A 17,791-nucleotide genomic window follows, 5' to 3' on the forward strand; every position below is an offset into this window, starting at 1 on the left:
TAGTTCCTTTCTAGCTTGGATCCCCTGCCCTCTTTCTCTATGAGCAGAGAGCCAAAGTATCTTCTTTGTAAAACCTTACAAGGGACACCTTTATGTCCCCACATGTGTCAGAAAGAAGTCATGTTTAATAAGTGCCAGGGCACTTGGGGAAATATGTTCTTGACATTGTGGGGCAGCAAACTGGCCCAGAGGCCATATCAAGCCACCAACTATTTTTGTAAAATATTTATTGGAACACATCCACTCTCATTTGTTTATGTATTACTGTATTGTTTTGCTGCTGAGATCATATGGCCCTGTTTACACTCTGGCCCATTACAGAAAAATACGCCAGCCCCTGTTCTAAATGAACATCTGTTAAAGCAGAGTACACTAGGAGTTGTGCCCAAGCTTCAGATGATCTTCTATATCAGGCCAGCATATATAGCCTATTCAAACAAGAATAATATATTTCTAAAGCCAGGTTTTTGTATGTTCATAACTAGAGGTAGGAGATATACAGTGAATGTTTTCGTTATGTCTATTTTAATTTTCTATGTTAGCATAGTATATTATTTATTTATAGCTCTTAGAACTTAGAGATAAGGCATCAGGTAGTTCACTTTCAGTTCTTTTACATGCTTGCATTTTCTGACATCTTTAATGCAGCTCTATCTTCTCTCCTCAGCCAGAATTTCAGTGACAAGTCCCCAGATTCCTACAGCCATTCTAAGGGGAAGAATCACAAAGAACTGGGGTTGGAAATAGTTAAGGAAAGCTTACAGTGAACTACATGGAGCAACTTTTGCCATTACAGTTTGGAAGTGATCATCGCAGCTACCATTATTATGGCCCCAGTGTTAGTAATTGCTCCCTAAATTGGAGAGCTGACACTGCAATCCTAGTGTCAATACAAAGTTAACTATAGAGCTAAGTAAGGCTGTACTGGTGATGTGATACATTATAAAAAGGGAAGAATTTCTAAGAAATATTGTTCTAAACAATATTTGGCTAAATAAATACAACCCAAGAATCTGGTAATATCAACCCAAATTACAAATGCATTCTTCCTTTGACCCAGCAATCCTACTGTGGTGCTCTGTCCTACAGATAAAACTGCACATGTGTGAAATTACATGATCAGATATATTTGGTCCAGCACTGTTTAATACATGAAAGATTAGACACTAACTGGGTATCCAGTGGTGAAGGACTGGATCATAAAATCAGAAAGGTAAAAAAAAAAAAAAAAAAAAATCAGGTATTTGAAAGGCCAGGTGAAAACATGCCACTTGACAGGCAATTATTTGCAAAGTAATACTGAAAATGCAGGGAAAGGAGAACCTAAAAACTGCTATCAAGAGGTACTAAATGGGAAAAAATTGAATATTACCATATTTTACTGTGTTATCAAATAGCACTTTTTTACTTCAATACATGAAACGTGTAAGGGTTTGCATATATTGTTTCCCATTCCCATTTGGCTTATGTTCCCAAATAAACTGAGTCACCTAGTCTAATGATAAGAACCTATGCTAATTAATTCTTATACTTTGTTCCTCCTTCTCTAACATAAAGTGGGGGCAATGATTAGGACAAAAGTTATTTATAAAAATTTATTTTTCCACAGAGGAACAGCATTTCAAATTGTATTTAACAACTTTATCCTAAACTTATTACAGAGATTTCAAGAAGGTAAAAGGAGGTACTTAGAAACTTGTTCTCTGATAAGGTTTGTGTGAGTGAATATAATTACAGACAAAAGCTCAGGCCAGTGTTAGGAATAGCCAAGCCCAGATTCCAGATATCTGTCAGTCAGGTAAAATTGCACAACAGCTCAACTACGTGGAGTAAAGGTTTGTGGAAAGTCTGAGATAACGCTAAATTTTGTGATTATTTTTTATAAATTGTAATATTGCTGCCAAGAAATTAATCATGATACAGAATTAGTTTTATGGGGCAAGAATTCTGCTTTCTAGATGTTTCCTCTGAGTTAAGAAAAAACGCTGGACGTGCAAAACTTGATGATCTGTGGCTAGGTATTGCCATTATATGCTTACTAAAGTCATAAATACCAAATGCATTTCTCTGTAATCGTTTGCTGTCCTATATATCTCTGGATTTAATTTTTAAATATTCAAAAAGTAGATATATTCTAAGTTATATTTCTTTTTATTTGAACAATGATATAAAGCAAAAGTGTAAGTCATTAGTTTTTGCAGGTTGCACTTTTATAGTAATTACATAATATTAAGACTTTTCAAGTTTTTTTTTTTAAGATTTTATTTATTTATTTATTTATGAGAGACACACAGAGAGAGAGAGAGAGAGAAAGATGCAGACACAGGCAGAGAGAGAAGCAGGCTCCATGCAGGAAGCCCGATATGGGACTCGATCCCAGGACTCCAGGATCACAACCTGGGCCGAAGGCAGACACTTAACCGCTGAGCCACCCAGGCGTGTTTTCATATAAAGATTCAGTATCATATTCACAACTGTTGCCCATGGTTGTGGTAGTATTCCCATTTTTCAAATGTATAGTTAAGGCCCAGAGAGTTTGTAACTTAGTCACACACATCTGATAGAAATATGACTCAAAATCTTCTGATTCCCCATGTCCTAATTCCTCACCATAGCCTCGTATTTGTTCTGTTTATTTTTAAGATGATGATATTATTGTAGCTGGTTGATAGCATGCTTCTTATCTTTTCAGGATATGGCTTTAGTTGCTCCTGAGGCTCCTTCAGAACAAGCCAGGAGAGTTTTTCAAACCTATGATCCAGAAGGTAAAAGATTTTTATCATTTTATTATCATTGATTTAGTGTTTTAGATTTTTTTTTTTTTTAAGATTTTATTTATTTATTCATGAGAGACACAGAGAGAGAGGCAGAGACACAGGCAGAGGGAGAAGCAGGCTCCATGCAGGGAGCCCAACGTGGGACTCGATCCCAGGTCTCCAGGATCACGCCCTGGGCCAAAGGCGGCGCTAAACCGCTGGTCCACCCAGGCTGCCTGGTGTTTTAGATCTTTAAATAATTTGAAATGTGATTGATAAACCTGAGTTTTACTCAAAAGCATTTTTGGATTATTGAATGAAGTGTAGGTTGCACTTCTTGAAAATTTTAAATGGGAAATGTGACAATGAGAACAAATAAGGATGCCTAAGTGATTGTCAGATTCTCACATGGCATAAGATTTGTAGGTTTCTTGAGATAACAAAGTTAGAGTTGCTTGAATCTTGACCTCTGATAGTCTGGGTTAAACAGGAAAATACCACCTTCTAGATAAGTGTTTTAAAAAGTTATTCCTTTATTCTGTTATTCAAATTAATATTAAAAAGTCTTCCAAAATACTTTTTTAAAAACCAAAATATAATTGACAAGTATTCTGTAAATTTAAGGTATACAAAGTGTTGCTTTGATAATTTATATATTGCAAAATGATAACTGCAGTAGGGTTAGCTAACACCTGTCATGTCACATAATTACCGTTTTTCTGTGGTGAGAACAATTAAGATCTAGTTCTTATCAACTTTGAAGTCTATAGTACAGTATTTTATACTATAATCACCATGCCGTGCATTAGCTCTCCAGAGCTTATTTATATACTAGTTGCAGGTAACATCTTAAACATCTCCCAGTTAACCTACCTCCCCAGCCCCTGGTAACCACCATTCTACTTTTTGTTTCCAAATTCAGCCTTTCTAGATCCCACATACAAGTGATGTTGTGCAGTGTTTCTTTTTCCCTTAGTGTAATGCCCTCAAGGTCCATCCATGTTTTTTCAGAAGGTAGGATTTCCTTTGTTAGCATAGCTGATCACTATTCCATTGTATAAAAACATCTTCTTTATCCATTTATCCATTGATGGACATTTTGTTTTCATATCTTGGCTGTTGAGAACAATCCTGCAGTGACTGGGGTAGCACAGATCTATCTTCACACTAGTGATTTCAGTACCTTTAGATAATACCAGTAGGATTGCTACATCATATGGTAGTTCTGCTTTCAGTGTTTTGATGAATTTTTGTATATGTTTTCCTTAATAGATGTACCATTTTATATTTTCGCCAACAGTGTATAATAGTGCTCTTTTCTCCATATACTATCAACATTTATCTTTTGTCCTTTGGATAAAAGCCATCCTAATGGGTGTGAGGGATGCCTTATTGTAGTTTTGATTTGCACTTTACTGATGATTAATGATATTAAGTGTCTTTTCATATGCCTATTGGCTGTTTGTATGTTACATCTATTCAGACTGAGCGCCCTTTTTCAATTGGATTATCTTCTTCCTCTTCTTTTTTTTTTTTTTTTTTCTTTTTGCTACTCTGTGAATTCTTAATGTGTTTTGGGTGTTAACTCCTTATGAGATAGTTTGGGAAGATTTTCTCCCATTCTGTAGGTTGCCTTTTTAATTTATTATTTCCTTTGCTATGCAGAGGCTCCTTAATTTAATACAGCCCCACTTGTTTATTTTAGGGTTATTTTTGCCTGTGTTTTGGTGTCTTATCCAAGAAATCATTGCTAAGACCAATGATACTGATCTTTTTTCCAGTGTTTTCTTAAAGGAATTTTACAGTTTCAGGTCTTACATTTAAGTCTCTGATCCATTTCTTTTTCTTTTTTTTTTTTTTAATGATCCATTTCAAGTTAATTTTTGTAAGTGGTGTAAGGAGTCTAGTCTCATTCCATTTCATAGCCATCTCATATGGATATCCCATTTTTCCAACACCATTTATTGAAGAGACTATGCTTTCTTCAGTGTGTGTTTGTGGCATCTTTGTCAAAAGTTAGTTGACCATGTATGAATGGGGTTATATCTGGGCTCTGTTCTGCTGAACTGGTCTATGTGCCTGTTTTATTTCAGAACCATACTCTTTTTATTATTATAGCTGTGTAATACTGGTTGAAAATCAGATAGTATGACGCCTCTGGCTTTATTTCTTTCTCAGGATTGCTTTGGGTGTGCAGTCTTCCGTGGTTCCAGACTATCTTTCTATTTGTGAAAAATTTCTTTAAAATGTTGATAGGGATTGCATTGAATCTGTATGTCACTTTGGTTACTATGGACATTTGCACAATATTCTTCCAATCCAAGTATACAGGATATGTTCCATTATGTCATCTTTGATCTCTCATCAATGTCTTACTTTTTGGTCTATAGGTCTTACATCTCCATCGTTAAACTTATTCCTAAATAATTCATTGTTCCAGTGCTATTGTAAATGGATTGCTTTCACTGGTGTATACAAATGCAACTGGTATCAGTATGTTGATTTTACATCGTGCATATTTTCTGAAACCATTTATTAGTTCTGACAGTGTTTTAAGGGAGTCTTTTGGGTTTTAAATATGTAAGAAATTATGTCATCTATATATGCTTTTTCTTTTTCTTTTTCTTTTTCTTTTTTTTTTTTTTAAGATTTTATTCATTTATTCATGAGAGACACAGAGAAAGAGAGGCAGAGACACAGGCAGAGGGAGAAGCAGGCTCCATGCAGGGAGCCCGATGTTGGACTCGATCCCGGGTCTCCAGGATCACGCCCTGGGCTGCAGGCAGCACCAAACCGCTAAGCCACCAGCGCTGCCCACCTTTTCTTTTTCTTAACCAGTTGATATGGCTAGGATTTCAGTACTGTGGTAACTAGAAATGACAGGCATTCCTATCTTTTTTTTTTTCTGATCTTAGAGGAAAAAGACTTTTTTTTGTCATAGAGTATGATAATAACTTGTAGGTTTGTCATATATGCCCCTTATTACACTAAGGAACATTGCATCTGTGTGAAAATTTTTTTGTTTTTAATTGTGAAAGGATTTGTATTATGTTAAATGCATTTTCTGCATATTGAGATGATACTTTATTTCATCTTATTAATGTGACATATACCGCATTTATTGATTTTTGTGTGTCGAACCATCCTTGCATCCTGGAATAAATCCTACTTGATCATAGTGTATGATCTTTTTAATGTGCTATGGGTTTGGTTTACTAATATTTTGTTGATAATTTTTGCATCTACATTAATCAGGGAGATTAACCTATAGTTTTCTTTCTGGTAGTGTCATTACCTGGCTTTGGTAGCAGGATGATGCCAGCCCCATCATATGGTTTAGGAGTGTACCCTCACCTTCAGTTTTTTGGTACAGTTTGAAAGGAACTGGCATTAATTCTTAAGTGTTTGGTAGAAATCATCTGTTCCTGGGCTTTTGTTTGTTAAGAGGTTTTAGATTACTTTGTCAATCTCCTTTTTGTTACTCACCTGTTAAGATTTTGTGTCTTCATGATTCTGTCTTGGTAGGTTGTATATTTCTAGAAATTAGTTCATTTCTTCTAAGTGGTCCAATTTGTTAGTGTATGATTGTTCATAGTAGCCACTTCTAATACTTTTATGTTTCTGTGGCATCAGTTTTAACATTTCCTCTTTCATTTCTGACTTTGAGCCCTCTCTTGTTCTTGGTGTGTACAGCTAGAGCCTTGTCTTTTTTTTTTCAAAAACAAGCTCTTAGTTTCATTGATCTTTTCTTTTGCTTTTCTGGTCTCTATTTCATTTGTTTCCATTCTGATCTTTGTTATTTCCTTCTTTCTGCTAACTATGGACTTAGTTTGTTTTCTAGTTTCTTGAGGTATGAGATTGAAATCTTAAACTTCTCTTAAAACTGCTTTTGCAGTATCCCATAGGTCTTGATATGTTGTGCTTCCATTTTCATTTGTTTGACAGTATTTCTTGATTTTCCTTTGAGTTATTTGACCCATTCATTGTTCATGAATCGCCATATATCTGTGAATTTTCCAACTTTCCCTCTGTTACTGATTTCTAGTTTCATACCTTGGTGGTCAGAAAAGACACTTATTATGATCTTAGTCTACTAAGCTTGATAAAACATTTTTGTGATCTATCATGTGATCTATCCCGAATATTCCAAGTGCATTTAAGAATATCCATGCTGTGCTTTGAATGGAATATTCTACATATGTCTAAAGTGTCATTTAAGTCCATTGTTTGCTTATTGATTTTCTGCATCAATCATCTGTCTATTGTTAAAGTGGGGTATTGAGTTCCTCTGTTATTTCAGTGCTATCCAAAATTCTCCCCCATGGATTAATGTGTCTAATATATTCAGGTCCTCCAATATATGGTGCATAAAGATTTATAATTGTTATATTCTCCTGATGAATTGATCCCTTTGTCATTTAATGACCTTCTTTTATCCTGTTACAGGTTTTGGCTTAAAATCTTGTTTTGCCTGATATAATTACCCCTGTTCTCTTTGGTTTCCCATTTGCATGGAAAATTTTTTTTGATCCTCTGAGAGTCCTTCAAGTTGAAGTGAGTCTTTTGTAGGCAGCATATATTTGGGTTTTGTTTTTTATCCATGTAGCCACTCTGTCTTTTCATTGGAGAATTTAAACCATTTAATGTTTGAGTAATTATTGGTAGGTAAGTACATACTGTTGCCATATTTTGAATTGCTTTCTGACTACAGTTCTGTAGTTCCTTTCTTCACTTGCTGTTTTGGTGAATTGATTTTATAGCAGTATGCTTGGATTCTTCATCGTTTATTGTAGATTTTTGCTCTGTGATTACTTTGAGGCCTTTAAGCTGATAACAATTTAACTTCAGTTACATCAAAAAGTCCTACCCCCATTCATGTGCCCTACCCATAATTTATTTTGATGTCCCAATATGCATTTCTTTATATAGTATATTAACATATCATAGCTATAATTATTTTTAACACTTTTGCCTCCTAACCTATATGCTAGAATTCAAAGTGATTTACACACCATCACAGAATCAGAACATTTTGTTTTGTTTGTCCATTGAGATATAATTGACATATAAGAGGTGTACAGCATAATGACTGAGTATATTGTGAAATGATCACAGTAAGTCAGGTTAACATCCATTTGCCATACAGTTTTCTTTTTCTTGTGGTGAGAAATTTTAAGGTCTATTCTCTGAGCACCTTTAAAACATGCAATACAATATTACCTCTAATCACCCTACTGTTGTAGTTGTTTATGTATGTTGTATATTAACCCTTTATCAGATACATCACTTGCAAATATTTTCGCCCATTTGATAGGTTGCCTTTTCGTTTTGTTGATCGTTTTCTTTGCTGTATAGCTTTAGTTTTTTGTATTTTTGCTTCTGTTGCCTTTCCTTTAGTGATAGTTGACAGTTTTACTTTATCCTTTCCCACTTGGATGCCTTTTCTTTTTCTTGCCTAATTGCTTGGCTATAACTTCTAATACTATGTTGAATAAAAATGGTGAGAGTGGACATCCTTGTTCCTGATCTTAGAGGAAAACGTTTCAGCTTTTCACTTTTGAGTGTGATGATAGCTGTGGGCTTGTCAAATACAACCTTTATTATGTTGGGTGATTCCCTTTATATCTACTATGTTGAGAGTTTTCATCATGAATAGATGTTCAGTTTTGTCAAAGGCTTTTTCTGCATCCTTTGAGATGATCATATGATTTTCTTATCTTTCATTCTGTTAACATGGCATATTGTATTGATTGGTGGATATCACACCATGCTTACATCCCTAGAATAAATCCCACTTGATTGTGGTATATGATACCTTTACTGTATTGTTGAATTTGGTTTGCCAATACTTTGAAAATTTTGCATCTGTGTTTATGAGGGATATCAGCCTGCAATTTTCCTTTCTTGTGCCATTTTTGTCTAGTTTGGGTATCAGAATAATCATGGCTTTCTGAAAAGAGTTTGGGAATATTCCTGCCTCTTCTGTTTTTGTAAGAGTCTGAGAAGAATTGGTATGTATTCTTTTAATGTATTTAGAATGAAGCCAGAAGGTCCTGGACTTTTGTTTGTTGACAGGTTTTTTTGATTACTGATTCAGTTCCCTTACAATTGATCTCTTGTAGGTGTCTAGAAATTTATCAATTTCTTATCTAGTTATCTAGTTATTTAGTATGTAATTGTTAATAGTCTCTTCTGATCATTTGTATTTTCTATGATCATGGTATCAGGTGTCCTATCTTCTGAGTCATCTCTTATTTTCTTGGTGCATCTAGTTAAAGGTTTCTCAATTCTGTTTTCAAAAAACACCTCTTGGAGACTAAAAAAAACATCAAACTATTTCATTTCTTTCCACTCTGATCCTTGTTCTTTGTTTCCCTTTCATTAATTTGGTGCTTCACTTATTCTTTTCTTTCCAGTTCCTTGAGCTATTTGACATAAACAAGCTTCTATTACACTTCCAATTGGGGGTTTTGAATATGACTATATATTCACTTTTACCAGTGAATTTTATGTTTATTTAAAATAGTTTTCAGGTTACTAATTTAGCATCCTTTCATTTCAGCTTTTAAAACCCAAGTACTTCTTGAGGGTAGACTCATGGTGATAAATTCCCTCAACTTTTGTCTATCTAGGAATATGTTAACCCAGCAAAATTGTCATTCAGAAAGGAAGGAGAGAGTAAGTATTCTTTGTTGACAGGTTTTTCTCTTGAGCACAAGCTCTCTTGGCCTGCAAGGTTTCTGCAGAGAATGCTGCCACTAGCCTCATTGAGATTCCATTGTAGGAGTCTTTTTTTTTTTTCTGTTGCTGCTTTCAAATATCTCTTGGTTTTTTTGTTGTTGTTGTTGTTTTGTTTTGTTTTTTAGAGCTTGATTACAGTAATATGTCTTGGTGAAGATCTTTCAGGATCTTTCAGCTTCATGTACCTGGATGGCCATTGCTCTCCCCAGATTTGGAAAGTTTTCAGTTCTTTCCCTGCTCTCTTTTCCTTCTAGGACTTCCCTAATGCAAATATTGATTTTCTTGTTGATGCCCAACAGCTCTCTTAGGCCTTCTCATTCCTTTTCATTCTAATTTCTTCATTTTCCTTTGACTTGATAATTTTGAGGGTTTTTTTTTTAATATGTATGTATTTATTTATTAATTTATACATGAGAGACAAAGAGACAAAAACACGGGCAGAGAGAGAGAGGCAGGCAAGGAGCCTGATGCGGGACTCGATGCCAGGACCCCAGGATCACACCCTGAGCCGAAGGCAGATGCACAACTCCTGAGCCACCCTGGCATTCTGATAATATAGAATTCTTTTGCCTAATTGAGCCTATTGTTCAAGCTCCTTGTTGCTTTTTCCATATCGTTGATTGTGGTGTTAAGGTCCAGATTTTTAGTTCCTTATGATTTCTACTTCTTTGAACTTTTTTGGTCACATACTGTTTTCTTAAATTCATTGCGTTTTCTGAATGCTCTTGAACTTTGAGGAATTTCCTTGAAACACTTATTTTGAGCTCTTTTTCAAATAACTTATGGATAATCATTTCTCTGTTGTCAGTTACTGGAAAATTACACTGTTCCTTAAACAATACTATTTTTGTGGGGTGTTATCTTCTTCATTTTTCTGGTGGCTTTGCATGTCTGTGCCATTGAGGTTGTAGTCACCTTTTCCCACCTTGTTGGACTGGCTTCACTGGGAGAAAGAATTTACCTGGAAGTGGCTTCAAGGGCATCAGCTAGGTGGGATACAGCATCTTTTATTTTGGGGAAGGCACAGTCTTTGTGCAGCTTCATCAGCTGAGTTTGACATTGAGCATAGTGTGGGGATCTTCTATGGCTAAGACTGTATAGTTCCTACAGGTGGCAGTGGCTGGTAACACTATTGCAGTCCTCAGAGGCTGGGTCTGCTGGGATATTCCTGTTCTTCCCTTTTGCCTGTGGGTGGAAGTTCTTGCTGAGGTTATTTTCTGCTCTTTGCCTTGTACACTGGCACTCAGAGCATTACTCAGAGTGTCACAGAGTTCAAGATCAGGCACATGGGGAACTATCATAGTTCCTGGGGCACAGATGCACTTGCAGCTGTGACACTGGTGTCTGCAGTATACACGTGTGCAGATCTCCTGTAGAACTGGGCTTTAGAAGCTCACCATAGTGACTGGCTGGTGTGGGTCACACAGCAGTGGCAGGGGCCTCGGGCTGGTATCATGTAGTAGCAGCACAGCCTTCATATGTCTCAACTCGGCTCAGAAGGCAGTCACAGGCTGGCAGCACAATCTCATTGGTAGCCTATTAAAATAAAGCTCTATGTCAGGACCTGGGGAACTGAGCTCAGAGCAGTGGCAGCACATCCCCAAGAATGATGGTTCAGAACTGTGATACAAGATGCCTGAGTGTGAAGGCATTGGTAGCCCTTCCCAGCCATGATGTGCCAGATGGTGCCAGTCTGGGAGACCCAAGATGGAGCACAGACCTCTAGCTGCTCTAATCCCACATACAGTAGAATGCTGTGGTGCCTCCCCTCTCAGGGAGTGAGACAGCAGTCACGGAGTTCTCACTGCAGCAATAGCTCTGGGCAGCTACATCAGCTTGAATCAGCATTGGTGAGGACTGGCAAAGGCTGCAAATGTCCACAGGGGTGAGGTTCCTGGGGTTCTTCTGTTTTCCCTTATGCCATATGGTGAACTGTCTCTGAGAGGATCCCTCCAGGTATAAGAGAAATTATCATCATGATTTTCTTTGAACTTGTGCTTTTCCACCTAGGAGTTTCAGTTCGCATATACATCACTGCAGTGTCCATATCTTTAGCTAGGTTGGTTTGATCAACCTTGGATTTATATATAACTAAAACCAAGTGATGCCTGAAATACTATTCTAAATTACAATATAGGAAAACCTACATTGTTGAATCAGTAAAGTCCTTTTGAACTCCTAAATGGATTCAGATTTTTTATCTTGAAATTTTTTACTCTTGGGGATCTATTTTTTTCTTAACACTTAGTAACAGTATAGTTTTAGGCTAGTTGCTTTTGGGTCTATAAATCTGTTTTCCTATCAAATGAGAATAACTTATCTATTTCTTAGAAGCATCATGAGGATTAATAATGTGGAAAGAACCTTGCCCAGTGCTTAACATAGTTACTTTATAAATGGGCGTTCCTTTCTCTATATACCTCAACTGGTTTGTCACTGCAGTGACTTGACTTTGAGTTAGCTTCTTCCACAACTTAAGAAATATACTAGTTTATTTTCTCTTGGACTTAATCATCATCAGTTTTCAAAAATGTATCATTCTAAATCTTTTAGTTGGAAAAAAAAATCTTTAGTTGGGCAGTAAAACTGAATGACCTCTTTCCCCCACTATTGAATGAAATTAAACTGAACTAAGTAAGGCTAATGAATAATCCCAAATTCAGAAATGAAAATAAACACCAAAAAAAAAAAAAAAAAGAAAATAAACACCAATATGTGTGCTCATAACCTAAAAAGAATCAGATAGCTGACATATACAAAGCGTTACACATGAGCTTTAGAGCAAATTCATAGTTCTATTTTTTTGTATCCCTTTTATGGGGGAAAGTATTTGGATATGTATGTCATATTCAGGGACTTTTTTTTTTTACAAGTTTTAAAAATAAAATTTTAGAAGTAGGTTATAAGGTAGATTGATGTGACCAAAGATATGAAACAAAAGAATATTAGAATATTTTGAGGTATCAGAAACTCAGCTGGCTGCCCAGGAAGCAGGACCTGCACATCGGAGTGCCCACAGTGGGGGCTGCTTAGCCCCAGCAGCAGGGCATATGTAACCCACCCAGGGGCCACCCAGGAGCTCCTTGTTCTGCTGAACAGGAGGGAATTGGACCACAACACCACTACTTTCAAGAGCAGAAGGTATAGATGACCTTACCAACTGCATAGAAACAATTGAGGAAAGAGGACTATCTCCCAAATGAAAGAACAAGATAAAACTACAGAAAAAGAGCTAAACAGAATGGAGGTAAGCAATCTACCTGATAAAGAATTCAAAACAATGTTCATAAAGATACTAACGGAACTTTAGAGAGGAGTGGGTGAAATTTGTGGAAACTTCATCAAAGAGATAGAAATTATTAAAAAAAAAAAAAAAAAAAACCCACAGGAGATGCAGTAACTAAAATGAAAAAAATGAAAAATACACCAGAGAGAATTAATGTAAGAACGGATCAGCAGTCTGGAGGACAGTAATAAAAAAGCAACAATGCTGAATAGCAAAAAAAATTAAAAAGTGAGGCTGGGTTAGGAGACCATCATCAGCCATAGTAGTAATCTCATTGTAGCGGCCCCAGAAGGAGAGAAACACGGAGGAAAAACCTACTTGAAGAATTAACAGCTGAAAATCTACCTAATATGGAGAGGGAAACACACATCCAGGTCCAGAAAGCACAGCGATCCCCAAACAAGATGAACCCACAGAGATCTACAACAAGAATGTAATAGAGAATCTGAGAAGCAAGAGGAAATGGAAGCAGTTGCATACAAGGGGAACCCTATAAGGCTATCAGCTCATTTTTTCAGCACAAACTTTGCAGGCCCGAAGGGAGTGGCTTAATATATTCAAGCTGAAAGGAAAAAACTTAGACCCAAGAATACTCAACCCAGCAAGGCTATCATTAAGAATTAAAGAAAAGATACAGTTTCCCACACCAACCAAAGTTAAAGTCATTCCTCACCATTAACCAGCCTTACAAGAAATGTTAAAGGGACTCCTTTAAGTGGAAAAAGGCCACAACTAGAAGAAAATTAGGAAAGGAAAAAGTTTCATTAGTAAACACAAAGACTATAGTCAGATGTCTTCCTAAACTGCTAAATATAGTAATGTTGGTATCAGCCTAGATTCAAATCCCACCTCTTATTTACTCAGTTGTGTGACGTTGGGCAAGTTCCTAATCTGATTTCTCCTCCCTAAAACGGACTTACTATCTACTTTACATGGTTATTCAAGAATAAATTGACCACGTCATTGTTAGAAAAAGGTGGCACAGAGCTTATTCAATTTTCTTCAGGATGCTGAATTCTACGTAGATGGTAGTTGAAATGATAGACAGATTTGTGTATTACACACAATGGGATTTGTTTTGTTTTTCTCTTGTTCTTTCTTCTCCCTCACCCCTCCCCTGATAAAATTACAAGCAACCCGGTTTGGGCAAAGGATATACATTTATATTTTTTTAAAAGAGCACTTTAAATGCTATTTCTTTTAAGTCAATAAGATATATTGACAGCCATCTTTTGCCTGATTATAATGTGCATTTGTGCAACCTTTGAGAATATTCATCAGTCATCCGAAAGTGCCTTTTGTTCAATTCAGTTTTCTTTCTTTCCCTTAAATGGTAACATTTTCATCTTGCTGCTTCCCTTCTTGCCCTGTGGTCACTGCCATTCTTCCCTTGCTGTCCCATGGTCAGCGCTGTTTCTTGTAGGCCACCCCCGCCGTAGTTTCTCTGAGTCCTGCCACCCTGTTTTGTAGCTTTTCTATCCTGTAATACAAGTGGTTCTGCAGCACAAGCATAAATTAACTACTCTTTTGTTTACAAAGCTTTTTTGTTTTTTTGTTCTTTTTGGGTTTTGGGGGGTTTTAAGATATTTATTTATTCATGAGAGACACAGAGAGAGAGAGGCAGAGACATAGGCAGAGGGAGAAGCAGGCTCCATGCAGGAAGCCCAGTGCAGCACTCGATCCTGGGACTCTTGGGACGATGTCCTGAGCCAAAAGCAGATGCTCAACCACTGAGCCACCCAGGCATCCCTACAAAGCTTTTTTGGTTGAACCACGGTGCCTGAAATGGAGTACCTTGTTGGAACGTGAAGTTAGGACTAGCTGGCATAACTGTAACATAGGTCCTTGGGCAGCCAGTTGTGTCAAGCCTGGTGCTAGCCTGAGGCTATGGAATCCTTAAGATGCAGGAGCCCACATCTACTGGGGAATCAGATGATATACTAAGGCAAAGAGGCCAAGGAACGCTGAAACATGGAAATGTCGAAGGATAAAAGTTGCATACTTTTTTCTATGGGTTATATTAAATTGCAGCCATACATTATTAATTTTTAATAATAAGATTAGGTAAAGTATAATACAACATTTAGTAAAAAGGAGTTTATTATTTGACTGAAACAAATGACATTAAATCACCTAGATCTCAATTTTATTCTCTATTCCCAAGGAACTTGACTTTCTTATACCTACTACAGTTCTAAGTGCTGCCATGCTCCCACCACCACCACCTGTACCCCCATCTCCTCACAAGTTGTCTCCTGCCTCCTCTGTAAATTCCTGGGATTTACTTTCCTCCTGCAGCACAGTTTCACTAGTGACAAGACTTGCTGGGCTCTCCCTATTATTCCCTTGTCTTTTAGAACAGAAACCATGAATTCGGTGCCAATGGTGAGCTTATCAGGAAATTACTTTACTGTAACTTTGGCTCTCCTTTATCAGCACTTTTTTACATTGAGTTATTCCTTCTCTGCCACTTGACACTTTTTACAATCTGTTGATTTAAAACTTATTTTTAAAACACAGCTTTTCCCCCTTTCAAGCATTTTAAAACACATTGTAACTGCATTTGAATATTTACATGGTAACTGCTTGAGATCACAACTGGCATCCCCTTTTGTACTCTTTCCCCCCCTCCCTCCCCCGCTATTCCCCATTCTGAGCTTTAAAGCCTCTGGAAATCTGTTTATGTTCATCTGGTTAAGTTATCAATGTGTCCAAGCTCTAGAGCACTACCTAGGTCTGCATGACTGGTCAGCAAATGGTCCTCACTGGTATTTCTTCTGCTCTTGGTACCAAGGTATCATGGTATCTCTACTTCCATCGTCTCTCAGGAATTCGTTGTTTAACTACTAGATATCCTAAGCTTCATCTACTTTCAGACTTTTTAAAGAATTTGTCTGATACTTTATTTGGTATGATTCAAGAATAAAGTAACATCAAAATTGCCTCTTCTGATCAGGGGTATAGTAAAAGTCTTTGGTATATTATGAACATTGCATTACAGTCTAATTTTAAAATACTGTCTACATTTTGTGCATAATCACTGGGTTGGTAGTTATTGTCGTTCTACAGAATGTCTGTGCTTAAGATACTCATAGGTATCTTAAAAATATGTTGGAATGTTTATGCTTGAGGTTAATCATGTTTGAGTGAAGAAGGTTGTTTTCCTCATTGCTGTTTGCGTACTTTGTATGGCCAGTTAGCTTCTTCTGGGGGTGGAAGCTGAGTCTCTACTTATGTTAAGAGATCAGACTGTTTCTATCAGGTGGATATACATGATAACCCCCAAAACAAGAAAACCAGTGCAGAGAATTGTGCCTGTCATCTCGTGGCCAAAGAGTGTTGAGGTTTTAGCTGTGACTTAACTAAACAAATGAATTTTCTACCTTCTAAACTGATCAAAGTTAGGCTTACAAAGCTTGAATATTTTCACAGGTACCTGTAAACAAGTTCTTTACTCTCTGTGCCTCAAAGTATTGGTAACTGGAAAATTTGGTATTAAGCCTTCACTTTTAAAAATTGTACATTTTTAATTATCTCCAATGATTCTTTGCCTTTTTGTCAAGTCCAGTTTTTCTTCAAATGAGAAAGCATCTGCTTACAAGGTTTAAGACTTTAAAACCTTAACTTCTTTATATCCTTTCTGCTAGAGTACTTGCTACATCCCAAAAGAACAACTCCATTTTATTCTGGATTATAGAAGCTTGTACATCTTGTTCTCCATGACAAGACTTTGTTTTTAAATTATCTAATTCCTGAAAAGGATATTGTTACAAAGTTGATTTAAAGCTGAAACAGTCTCCAGGAATGAGTAAATGGGTAAAGAAACTCAGGCATTGCACATTTAAGGGAATGAATTTGCTTGTTAAAACTGATTTCAATGGCCCTACACGCCTTTTTTTGTGTGTCAAGTGCTATTGCATCATCCAAGCTTGGGCCCTTTCCCAATGCTATTTCCTCAGCAAGCCCAAGAAAAGGAATATTTTCCATAAACTAGTCTTCATCAACCCTTTGATTCTGTTCTGAATTTCAACTTTTGAATTTTTCCCATTAAATCCATGGCTTTTATTTAAATCAAGTTCTTTATAGGGGTAGCTCATGTCTTATACTATCAGATAGCATAATAACATAATAACAGCACATAATAAACATTCTCTCAAAAAGAACATTATCATTGACATTATAATTAAAGGAATTTGTTGGTAAAGACTTACTCTAATTCAATTTGTTAAAGGGAATCTAAAGGTTCACATTTTTAATCAAAGATATACCTAACTTGCTAAATAATTATCACTTTAAATAGAAAAACACTTTTATCATTGAAATATATAAGCCTGTTTAAGGAGTAATTTGACTTTAAATCTGTGCCTCTGTTCCCAAGAAAACTAAAAGAAGAGAGCATCTAATAATAGGCACAGTTGCCTCTTAGGTGATTTTTTTCATAGCATTTCTTGAAGCAAACTCTTATTCTAAGATGCTAATGCTTTTTTTTTCCCACCCAGATAATGGATTCATACCTGATTCACTTCTAGAAGATGTGATGAAAGCATTGGACCTTGTTTCAGATCCTGAATAGTAAGCAGTAGGAAGTATTATTTAACTGATTCAAAAAGATTTCCATTAAATTTAAAACATTACATTTTTGCCTTTTTAAAAAAGTCTAAACCTGCATAGAGGAAGCTTAGTCCTTTATATAAAGAAAGATTTAGGAAGAAATCAAACTGATGAGTATAGCAAAGACTCAGCATACTGAAAATGCTCCTTTCCCCACTATTTTTCTTGCTACAAAATCTTTTCCATTTTTTAAAATTTTGTGCATAGGTGAAAGTAATGACAGTTATCTGTAATGTCTGTATTGCTAGTTGCCCGTCTTAGAAAGCCAGCAAGTTTCTGACTTCATGTTAAAGATGAAGACATTGATCAGAGACACTGGACATTCTGTATCATTAAATTGGCTAAAACCTTTGTGAGCAGCCCCAGTATGTTAGAGAATTTAGTTTTCAGTACTGTC

General features: G+C 36.4%; 1 protein-coding gene across 4 annotated transcripts in view; it reads left to right on the forward strand.

The window, feature by feature from the left end:
* The window catches only part of MINDY3 (MINDY lysine 48 deubiquitinase 3), an 84,067-nt gene that overhangs the window by 58,402 nt on the left and 7,874 nt on the right, over positions 1-17,791 (forward strand). For all 4 annotated transcript variants that reach the window (XM_038530012.1, XM_038530013.1, XM_038530015.1 and 1 more), the window contains 2 exons: positions 2,693-2,765; positions 17,283-17,355. In XM_038530012.1, coding sequence (XP_038385940.1) covers positions 2,693-2,765; positions 17,283-17,355 — 146 coding nt within the window. The remainder of the gene's footprint in view (positions 1-2,692; positions 2,766-17,282; positions 17,356-17,791) is intronic.

This window comes from Canis lupus, chromosome 2 (assembly GCF_011100685.1).
Source record: "Canis lupus familiaris isolate Mischka breed German Shepherd chromosome 2, alternate assembly UU_Cfam_GSD_1.0, whole genome shotgun sequence".
Lineage (NCBI taxonomy): Eukaryota > Metazoa > Chordata > Mammalia > Carnivora > Canidae > Canis > Canis lupus.